Source organism: Astyanax mexicanus, chromosome 7 (assembly GCF_023375975.1).
Source record: "Astyanax mexicanus isolate ESR-SI-001 chromosome 7, AstMex3_surface, whole genome shotgun sequence".
Classification (NCBI taxonomy): Eukaryota; Metazoa; Chordata; class Actinopteri; order Characiformes; family Acestrorhamphidae; genus Astyanax; species Astyanax mexicanus.
This window is the reverse complement of record NC_064414.1, coordinates 36,025,578-36,037,475: the sequence shown is the minus strand read 5'-3', so window position 1 is coordinate 36,037,475 and position 11,898 is coordinate 36,025,578. Positions and strand designations below refer to the sequence as shown.

Genomic DNA, 11,898 nt, shown 5'->3' with positions numbered 1-11,898 from the left:
TTTACCTATTTGTGTCTAATTATATGAATCATACACAAAGTATTGTCCAACTTCTATTTGTGGACAAGCGTCCATGCTGTTTAAATAATGTAAAATATTAAATAGTACATTGATATCAACTGGTATCGCCAACAATGCTAACCAGGGACAATGTTGTCAATGATAACTGACAGCAAAACCAGTTTTGACTGATCTAAAGTAAATAGAATGCGGCATAAGGCTACCACAGGATGGAATACAAGTCTTACAACAACAGAATTAACTTAATTATCTTTTTTCTATTAAATGAAGTAAGATTCACTTTTCCTTTCTCATATAATTGTAAAAAGATTCACTATTTATTTCTAATATAACTGGGAAGTAAGATTCACTATTCATTTCTTATATAATTGTGGGTTTCTGTTTTATTTCGTTCTTCTTGGCAAGTCACCAACAGATGCATTCTCTGTTTTCCGGGCAGAGCAAGAACATCCAGGAACTATAACTGTTCTGGTTAAACACGTTGTTGAGTATTGAAATGTAGCTTGGGCAGCAGATGTGTCATCTTTTGTCTCTATTGTACACTAGTGTATATTTTCTCCATTAAAGGTTTCAGTTAAAATCAGTTAAACTCTGAATTGACAGATTCTTAAAATCAAATGACTCCCTAATAAACTGCACTAAATAAACAGAGCTGTATGTACTTTCAATCTTCAACCTTTCATGAACGCAGTATCAGCTTTGAACCCCGGAGAGAGCGATGAGTTAAATCAGGTAAGTTTTCTCCCCAGCCCAGCCCTCCAGTGAGTCTAACCCTGAGCTGCTGTGTTTCTTCCTGCTTTGGCTGTAATACAAGTGCAGAGAGGAAGAGGACAGGTTCCTTGCTTTGGGGTTGAGGGTCTGCTGTGGACCCATGCCTGTGGTAAATCTGTATGTGAGAGAGAGAGGTGTATTTTTAATCTTTTAGCATGAAACAGGAAGACACAGAGGGAGGAGGAATCGCTGTAGAGAAGCCAAGCTGGCACAAGCACTACTCCAGGTGCTAGGTACACCTATTGCTAGGTATAGATAACATGCACTAAAAGCAGCTCAGGATTGAATGAGCTAAAGTTTTGCTCTAGTTAAGTTTTCATGGTCAATAAAATGTGCAAAGTATTAGAGAATTCAGCATGAATGTTCAAGATGCTTTGTATCTAAGAATATGTAAGTTTTAATTCATCATCAAGAGAATCATACAATTCAGGAGTCGAGAAGTCGTGCCAGGCACAGACATCTATTATTTAAAGATGAGAAATTAACGAAACGCTATATTTTAAATTCATTAAATGCAAAGGAAAAAAAAGAAATTATATATATTAGTCCATCCAGATTCAAAGGAGTATCATGCACAATGTCATATTAGGCTTACAATTTCTACAATTTCATTTTTTAAGAAGAAGAGAAAACAAGGCAAGGTTTAAGTTAAGAGACATGGACAATATAACACAGAGTCAACAGCTTAGGTTACTGTCTTTGAATATATATGACACACTATGTCCAAAAAATTGCCTTGACTATTCAGAAATGCAGTTAAAGCAGGTTTATGCAACTGCACACAGATGCTTTCAGTTTAAAATGGAAGAAATAAATCTATTTTCTGCATCATGTGAAAACACCATAAGCTGTGAAGATTTTATTGTAAAAAGACCAATAGAAAGGGTAAAATACTAATATCACAATAATTCTAATATTTTATTACCATTATTATTATAATAAAGTACGTTCTTTTACCATTCCAGAGAGGCAATTTCAGCAACAACATGGTCACTGAAGAAGCAGACATATAGCCTAAGCACATGACTCCATGCTTTCTGCTGATATGTATGTTAAGTGAAGTTAATGGAGAACTACGGGTCTGCTGACCCTGGGGCTGAGTGCTTCCTCTTAGCCTGGCTGTAATACAAGTGCAGGGAGGGTGAGGAAAAGGTCTTGGATTTGCTGCTCAGGGTCTGTGGAGGACCCACTATTGTGTCCAACCTGAACGGGAGAGTGCACACAATGTAAGACAAACAAGTCAGAAGTGTTGATAAACAAACTAAACATATACCTGAGAAATATTTTTTTAATTGTCTTATCATTCGTAAAATGTATTTAATATAGATGCAATTTTTAAAAGTTAGGGAAAAGAGAAGGAAAAATTAGGACCCCCCACAATTACTCCTGCTTACAGGGTTCATACACGTTTTAACCAATACATTTCCATGATTTTTCCATGACTTTTCCATGCCTTCAAGGCAAATTTTCATGACCATACGTTTTAAAACATTGGCGCAGACATGGACAATAAAACCAAAAAAACAACTAAAACTATAATAAACATTGATATAATATAGTAGGTCTAAAATGTATCGGATAAAATGTCCTGAGATCCTGAGAGCTCCATTTTGTAGGCTTCAATTACTAAATAAACTCTGAGCTGACACATTTATCAGCTCAAAATATTTCAAGATTTTCTCCATGGATAAACTGAAACACAAATATTTGTAGAGCAAATTTCCATGACTTTTCCAAAACATTGTGGGTATTTCTATTTTTCCAAAACTTATCCAGGCCTGGAAATTGCTTTTTTCAAATTCCATGAATTTTCCAGGTTTTTCCTGACCGTACGAACCCTGTAGTTAAAATGCCTAAAACTTAAATAAATAAACTAAACAAAAAAAAGGTCACATATGAATTTTATTACAATCTAAAGATATATCTACAAATATGATTATGTTATATGCTGTACATATTTCTAAATAAGTAGCTAAATATTTCATTTCCCCCCATAACTATATAATCAAAGTAGTCAGTAGCTGTAAGCGGACATTAGAAACAGCATTATTGTAATTATAAAATGTTCTGTTTTCACTCCAGTATCTATTTTAAAACTGTATTTTAAAGTGTTCTCTAACCTAGTCTGGAGACTCTTGATGCGACACAGCATGTCCAGGTGTCCAGCCGAGTACTGCTCAATCACATCTTTCACATCATACGGCCGCAGCGTCTCCTTAAACTTCTTCTTGGCCACATGGAACTTCATTATCCTGGAAAGAGACAAAGATCTTGCCCTTAAAACCTTATTGACAGCAGGCATGTGTATTATAGTGGTACATGATAGGCAAATACACAAATATATATACATCCTACAATTTTTAAGCTCCACTCATCATATAGGGGCAATTTGTAGTTCTATAAGTAGTTCTATAGACTAGTCCATCTGTTTCTCTTAATACTTCTATCTATTATCGTCCTTTCACCCAGTTCTATAAAGGTCAGGGCCCCACAGTATCACCACAGTGCAGGACACTGAGTCTCCAGCACAACTGTTTTTAAAGTCCCCATTACACTTGAACAGAGGAGCTTGATCTGAAAACCCAGAATGTCTATAAAATATAAATTAACTTTAATATAATCCAGAACTTTCTGCATGGCTTAACTAACAGGTGAAATTTCAACATGTTGAAATGTTGCATTGCTCCACCACTAGCACTAGAGGGCGACAACAAACCATGTGAGCAATGCAGTTTGTTATCTATACAGCCAATACAAAATCAACAGATCAAAACTCAACACCGTACTGCATAAATCTGCAGGGGTCTGAAACATTAGGAAGATGAGTAGACCAAGGTCAGTCATTTACACGACAGCATCTTTCTACAGGGATGGGATGAATAAGGAGAGGTGGAAGTAAAATATTGACATAGTTGTAAATGGATCTCAGTAACGCAGTTTAAAATCCTGCTTCCAGGGCCTGTCAACTACGCTCAGATACACATGTCAGATGAGCCAGTGTGTAAGCAGAAGCAGCTGTTGGTGTATCCATCTGACACCCTGGGAAAGCACAGGCAGAAATTTCAATTGCTTTGCCCTTAGAGGACCTTTTGACTGGGCACAGTCAGTTAGATGGGTGGGGGTCTCCTGGAGCAACAAGAGGAGAACATCTAAGCATGAATGAGAAACCTGGAGTTTAAAGCACTGGAATGATATTTAGTTGCACAGGATGGACATTAAATGAGGACAGACCGTATCATAAATACTTGGGTGTTTTGTTTTTTTTAATGGATAGATATTGAAACTCAATTTAGTATTTGCTGATTTAGTTGTTTAAAAAACATAATAAAAATTAGATTATTAGTGTAGGATCCTATAATATAAAAAATGGTTTAACTAAAAGTAAAAGTAATGCCCCAATTCACCTTTGCATAGAATCACAAAAACTAAAGAACTGTAAGCAGCTGTTTTTTCTTCTTACATTAAATAAAAATTCAACAAATGTCTTCATAAGTTGTGTGGTGTTATCTTGTGTGTGAGGCTGAACACTGGCCAACATGCTCATGGCAAGGTGCTGTTAATTACTGTAGTTCGAGCAAGTCCTGATATTTTGTGCTAGATAGTAGGGACATTTCATTTACAATGTTGTGTGGGCATTTTAACATTCCTCAATCCAAAGGTTATATGTGAAATAAGGCACAGTGAGTGGTAATAATTGTAACTGGTGGATTCTGCCTAACAGCCTATAACTGTCTATAAACAGATAAGTATCTCTGGCAGAAATTACATCCACATTTAAAGCAGGAGGCCCAAAATATGTATCCTGTGTGTCAGTGGAGAAATCTTTAGCTTACATGGAACATGGCAAGAATCCATGTCACCAGCCCCATGTCTCATGACATCTGGCATGTCAGTGTATATATATACAGCTCTGGAAAATAATAAGAGACCACTTCAGTTCAGTTTCTGAATCAGTTTCTCTAATTTTGCTATTTATAGGTATATGATTGAGTTCAGAAATCCATATTTGGTGGAATAATCCTGGTTTTAATCACAGTTTTCATGCATCTTGGCATGTTCTCCTCCACCAGTCTTACACACTGCTTTTGGATAACTTTGTTCTAGTGCAAACATTCTAGCAGTTCAGCTTGATTATATTTCAGAGGTTTTTAATTTGGTAAAATCAAAGAAACTTATCATTTTTAAGTGGTCTCTTATTGTTTCCAGAGCTGTATATATATTGCAGTGCTGAGAACCGAGAATAACCCACCACTCATTTAATACCTGCTCTGTGGTTCTCCAACTATTGGAGAACAGGGTGACGGAAGACTAACAATGTTTGCAAAGAAACCAGAGGGACTACAGTTTGTAATTTTAGAACTGAAAAAATGGAGAATGAGTCTATGAGAATGTGTTATGGTTATGTCTTATCGGTATGCATGTATGTGTGTGTGTGTCACATGCATACATATTAGTATGTATGTATGATGTCTGTGTCTCATGCACAAATTTCATCAGACTCCATTTAGCCTCACTGCTTAAGGGAAGGGTACAACCTTGTTGTTTCGAATGAGAGTGAAGCTTGTCAGAGCCGACATTCTCTCACCTGACAGCTCGGATAACTGTCTTCAGAGGAGCAGACAGATCCTCCATAGAGACATCGCAGTGACAGCCCTTCTCATCGAAATAGTCGTCTCCGCCCAAACTGTCAGCTATGGATGGTAGCGATAAAGAGGGTACGTACGGAGGTGGATCACAAAAGTAGAAAAGGATAGAGAAAAAGACTGGGTCAACAGAGTGCACAAAACCTAAAAGGGTGAATAGAAATGTAGAACTGTTTTCTAAAATGATTCCAACATGATGCTAGTAGGCTACACTAGAGCTTCCCATATCAGATTTTAGATGTGTCTAGATCTGTGAGCTACAAAGGAGCTATAAATGATGCTTAGATGCACTGAGCATTGAAGCACTGGGAGTGAAGTAATATTCAAAAGTGTATAATCTGTGTATTATTAATTCTAGTAAGTTTAAATAGCATTAAAAAGGTGAACTAGAGGTGTGAAAAAGTATGAGAGAATCAATACAGCAATAAATCGGAAGACAACTCCAAAAAAAAAAAAAGGAAATGAAAAACAATAATGTAAAAAAATCTAAAGTCAGAGTCTTTCAGTCTAGGGAATAACCTAAGCCTTGCCTGGCCTCACGTCAGTGTCCTCGTATATGCTAACTGCAGATGATCTGAGCGGGGTTTCCGTCGCTAGATTTACTGTGGTGAAATGAGACAGCTACGTTGTAAAGCCCAGAAAAGCGGCCGTGTTAGAGAGATTGCCAGAGAAATGCAAAGTCCAGCACTTCTCCCCTCCGGTGGAGGCTTATATATGGCTCTGGGATGGATCCACGCAGCATGCGATAGGGAAGAATATAAAGCCTTTAGCTGTATTCAGCTAGATCTCAGCACCATCAATCTCGGCTGATGAGCTTTGCACAGTGTGATTTCTACAGGGCTTCCCTATCTCTGAGGTGCTATCTCAAGATACTCAGACAGTATATGTCAGGAAAGTTGAAGATATTGAACGAGGTCCACTGGTTGCTCACTGGTTGCTCATCATCTGTGAAACACATCCCTGTGGCTTTTTTTCTCAATCAACCTGAGCAATAATGAAGTCAGAGCATTGATTAATGTCGTGCGTTATTTCACGACTCTTCTAGGCCTCCCAGAAAGGGAAGCCTGGGCTAGCTAAAATGAGCTCTAAAACTTATCTAGTCATGCATCACTACAAAAGTTCTAAGTTCAAAAGAAAGGAGTTAAAAACAGACGAGTGCCTTAAGTTTAAAGAAAGGAGAAGACGAATCGTTCCGAAGTTCTAAGTTGATTCTTTATTGTTCTTGAAGTCAGCCAGGTTCAGTCAGGAAGCTTCAGTCTTCTGATAATACAGAGGAATACACACACTTTTATACAGTATTTGGGTGAACAAACGTGGGGGCTTTTGGCAACGTCTGGGCTTTTTCTGCTGAAGTCAGCCAAAACCCAAGGTCGCCTCGACCAGCACCTCACGCCTTGGTACAGACTGTACAGGCCTCAGAGAAAGGGTCAGACACCTGTTTTAACAGAACTTAGTGAACTCTAGACTTTTTATCCAAATATACTATTATAAAGGTAATATAGCATATATTGATCACCAATTTAGGGCCCACATTAACTATTAGACCATGCTCTGAACATGCAGAGTTTTCATAGTGTTGTGCATAGTGCATAGTTTATCCATACTCTACAGGGACAAATTCAGAAGCATTTTTATTTATTATCTACAATTCTATGTCGAAACAAAGGTTAAATTTTACTCAGGATGTTTAAATACTTTTATGTACATTCCCACTTTTGCCATCACAACAGATCTAACAATTTACAGTATGGACAATACAAGACCTTTGGAAGGTGTCTTGTGATATCTGGCATCAAGACTATTGGCTGCTGTAGATCCTATATTCCTATAGACAAATAAGTCATACAATTTGTAAAGCCAATGCATTTTTGGACCACTTTTGTTCGATACTGACAACTGCAAAAATCTGCCTAAAGTTAAATGCCTAAGTTGGAATGAGGTGCACCACATCAGCAAATCATTAGAATATAAAATATGATTTTGGAGAAGCCTGTCTAGTATAAAGCTCAGACATTTAGTTTGGTTTGGTCTTAATTATTAAAGTGTGAAATATATTCATGATCAGATCCAAACAGATATTTGAGGCCTTCAGAAATAAGTGATTTGGAGTTAGAAGAGATAGAAAATGATACATTCAACAACAAAATCAGCCATTCCTCTCTCTGGAAGGCTTCTAGTTATGTGTACAGAAAGCTGACTTTTCTTAATTATTCTTAAATAATTCTTAAATAATTTTCTATTATTTTTTTCTCTCTCAGGGCCACTCTGAGGCTGAAATGAAAGGTCTAAGCAGCTCTTATGTCTTCATAATCAGCGTCTAGACCAAATGCCTCATTTTGTGATTGGAACTAAAAAAAACATACTAAAGGTCAGAGAAAAGGGGACCTACAAATCCTTTAGCTTTCAGAACATGTGCCAGAGTGTCAAAAACAGCACAAAAGACATTGATTTAAAAGGATGAAGAAGTCTTAAACTGTTATGTTAAACTAGACATAATCAGAAACACTTAAAGCTTAATTACACAAGGATCCTTAGACTGAATTGCTGCACTTTAATCTTTTTTTTAAAACAACATATAAAATAGACTATCCTGCCCAAACTGCTAAAAAAACTAAAGAAATACAAAGCTAACAACATTACATCACACAATGTGCATGTGTGCTATTTCAGGCAAGATCAATACAAACATTCCTATGCTAATACATCTATCTGCAGGTACTAAGGCAGTCAGTCATTGCATTAAACACCTACCTATATAAGTACACATACAGCTCTGGAAAAAAATAAGAGAGCAGTTTCTGAATCAGTTTCTCTCATTTTGCTATTTTTAAAATTTCAAATAAAAACATTGTCATTTGGAGCATTTATTTGCAGAAAATGAGAAATGGCTGAAATTAGAAAAAAGATACAGAGCTTTCAGACCTCAAATAATGCAAAGAAAACAAGTTCAATATTCATAAAGTTTAGAAATCAATATTTGGTGGGACAAACCTTTTTTTAAATCATAGTTTTCATGCATAATGGCATGTTCTCCTCCACCATTCTTACACACTGCTTTTGGACACATTTATGCCTCTCCTGGTGCAAAGATTTAAGCAGTTCAGTTTGGTTGGTAATCTTCCTCTTGATTATACTCCAGAGGTTTTCAATTTGGTGAAATCAAAGAAACTCATCAATATTAAATGGTCTTATTTTTTAGAGCTGTATATCCTTATACCTTTAGGTCTCATATATAATTTGCATATTTGTGTCATACATTATCATTATACCTAATTTACACTTAATATAAACATATAAGCATTTTTAAAACATATAACATATAAAACATATAAACATAACATTTTTAAGGCCGAATAATGTAACATAAACCTTTGCTATATACACTTTCCTAGGAGAAAGATGCATATAAGTATATGTAACTATAAAAGAATAAAACCTAGAGTTGAGGGAGCGTGTACATTGTAAATACAGGTTGATCAGCTCATGGTCACTTCTGAGACAATGTCTCACTTTTTTGAATAGCTGGCTTGTTTCATAATGGATATATTTGATAAATCTACAGAGTTTTGCATAGAAGAGCCTGCTGCTATATGTAGGATGCAAGAGCTCTAACCTTCAGGCACAGCCCGTGATTGGCTCTTGAGTCTGAGGGAGGGGCGAAAACGAGTCCGGTCATTAAAGCTCCAGCTTTTCTGCACCTTGGCTGGGCTGCTCCCTTCTCCGGCAACCTCTGTGCCGGGAGAACGACGGTCATTCAGCGATGTCTGCCGGCTCTTTATACTCTGACCACGAGGACTGGCCATCCGCACTCGCTCCTTAAAACTCAGCTTCTGACTACATGGAGGAAAGGGAGGGAGGTGGCAGCCATGTAAAAAGAAGATGTAGAAAATGGGGAGGACAGAAGAGAGGAAGAGAGAGAGAGAGAAAGAGAGAAAGATCGATTACACATGACTGAAGAGATCATTATGAATTCATTATTATTTTTATATTTCTATTTTTTAGCATTTTCAATTTATTAGACATTTTCATTGTATGCTATTCATTAGTATATTTATATACATATAAATAAATAAAACTGCATTTAATAAAAGGATTGACAGTTATAACAGTTATTCAATGCAAACACCTGACACTGTATCTTAACATAGCAGAAATATATTTAATGCACTTTAATACTGTTCTGTACTTACAGAAAACAAATTACACCAAAAGACCAGCATGCAATGCAGGGCTCATTCTATAGATAGCCAACAATCAGCAGGCAGTGTTTTCAGGCCACCTAGTCGTGATTATAAGCCTATACAGAGTTTGAGCGTTGCTAGATGTGTCAGAAAGAAAGACCGGGGTAAAAAGAATAACCTGAGATAAATGTCTTCTCTACAGTGACCCATCAATCTCCAAAGGGTCCTTAACCTTCCAGGTGCATGAGTCACACTGAGTTACATGAGCGGTACCACTGTGCGAGATGATTGTTAAGGGGTATTAGAGGCTAAAGCCTAGCTGGAAGATGGGTTTTTGTGTATGACCTTAAAGCAGAAGTGATATACCGTACATGCACATGCAACATACAGATATAGGCTGTTACGCGCTCAAAATCCATCTTCAATATCCTTTACGAAAGATCATTAAACCCTACATCTACAAAAGAAATAAGCCTGCTTATGACGTCTACAACATCACTTCCTACACAACTGCCTTCATTAGGTCTGGTCTTGTGCTGAACTCTAGGGCGTCTGATTGGCTTCAGCTACTATTTATGGAATGGATCAAACCTTGCAAGACAATCAATCATTCAAAAGTCCCAAATTGTAAAGCAATACAAAGATTTCTTTTTGATTTAGTGGACTCTCAGTGGGAGTCATTACCACAGAGTTGACAGTTTATTAGGTAGTAAATCTAATGATGTGATGGGCTTCTTTAGCTTTTCGGTATGGATTCTGCTAGGCATGAAAGTGTTGTGCTGAAACGATTTCAGTGTGTACAGTACGGCTAATGGTTTTACGAATGACCAGTTTCATCTTATTCCAATGATAACTGATACTGTAGAGAGTTCAGGCCTTCATGGAGCCAGTTGGTTGAAATGGTGCCGTGTTGGATTAGTCAGTATAAGAAGCGTTTATTCACTGTTTCTTCTGAAATCAAGGGTACTCAAATTACTTTATCCTGCATTTGTTTCAACAATGGTCTCTACTTTATGTCTGGTCACGTCTTTGACTAGTATCTGGATTATATTTTGATATGATTTTAGCCACTTAAATTTGCACTAGGTAGTCAAATGCATAACAAATAATATTTGACTGCTGTTTTGAAATTTGCAATTTTCCATGTCATCATGCCTGATTTTATATGCTATAATCCTACATGAGTATCTTCTTCACATATATGGATCAAGAGCCCAGTGATATACTGTGCTGAGGAGCTGTTTCGGTTCACTAGGAGGGGTAGGTTTGGCAGCCAAATGTGTCTTTGATAGACAGATGTGTGGCTCAGACCATCTCCTGAAGTGGTTTGAGTGATCGGATTTGAACCTGTTTTAAATGCACACTGGGTGTGTTTACACTTTCAAATTAATATGGCTTGGTTTAATCCAGAAACAATTATCATACTCAAGAAGCATGGTGGTGTAAATGGAATCTCAGTGAGGCCAGGATGTTGTATGGTCACCACCCTACCTCATCTCCAGCTCTCCAACTCATCCCAAATGAATATTGGATGGAGCACCATCATTCCAGAGAACATAGTTCCAATGCTCCACAGCTCAATATTGGGAGGTTTAATGACCCTCTAGTCCATGCCTAGCATTAGGCAAGATGCTAAAAGGTTCATGTTTATCTGCTGCTGGGAGTCTTATATTATTCCTAACACTTCTTTACAGAAACTAGTCAAACTGTGCGTCAGCAATGGGTACAATTTAAAGTAGTACAAGGTTGTCCACAAACACATATTTGGAGAGCTAAAGAGTATTTGTTTAGATACAATGTGTCCTTCAGATGTTCTTCAGTAGGTATCAGAGCCTCAACATGTTCCAGGAGAACATTCCCCACATCATACTGTCCTCACTGGCGTGTACTGTTAAAACAGGATGACTCAAAAAGGAACTTTGGGATTTATCTGATCAGGAATCTTATTTACATTCCCTGAAAGTTCTTGTTCTTCCAGCTTGGCCTTCAGCTGTTGTAGCCTATTGGGATTAAAGCCAGATACACAATGCTTCCTGGATTGAATTCAGAGCAGACTTGCTTGTGACCTACCATCAGCCTTCTTCAAACTTTCTTGATCCACCAGCAGTATTCTTATTTAACCCACATGTTAAGGTCTTACAGTCTTATACTCTTTTGTGAGCCATGACTCCTACCCTATCATGCAACATTGGAGATCGGGAAGATACTTAATAAACTGGCAACTCTGTTCACATCATTTTCAAATAGAACACATATTGTATAAAACATGCAGTGAGACTTTG

The 11,898-nt window shown here is 37.2% G+C and overlaps 1 protein-coding gene across 4 annotated transcripts in view; it reads right to left on the bottom strand.

The window, feature by feature from the left end:
- kcnq5a (potassium voltage-gated channel, KQT-like subfamily, member 5a) overlaps positions 1-11,898 on the bottom strand; it is a 180,609-nt gene that overhangs the window by 6,638 nt on the left and 162,073 nt on the right. The window contains exons 9-13 of one of the 4 annotated variants that reach the window (XM_049481327.1): positions 9,049-9,265; positions 5,378-5,483; positions 2,913-3,044; positions 1,882-1,995; positions 794-907 (exon numbers count right to left, since the gene is read on the bottom strand). In XM_049481327.1, coding sequence (XP_049337284.1) covers positions 794-907; positions 1,882-1,995; positions 2,913-3,044; positions 5,378-5,483; positions 9,049-9,265 — 683 coding nt within the window. Of the gene's footprint in view, positions 1-793; positions 908-1,881; positions 1,996-2,912; positions 3,045-5,377; positions 5,484-9,048; positions 9,270-11,898 lie in introns of all 4 variants that reach the window. The other 3 variants (XM_022684693.2, XM_049481328.1, XM_022684697.2) reach the window with 3 other exon arrangements.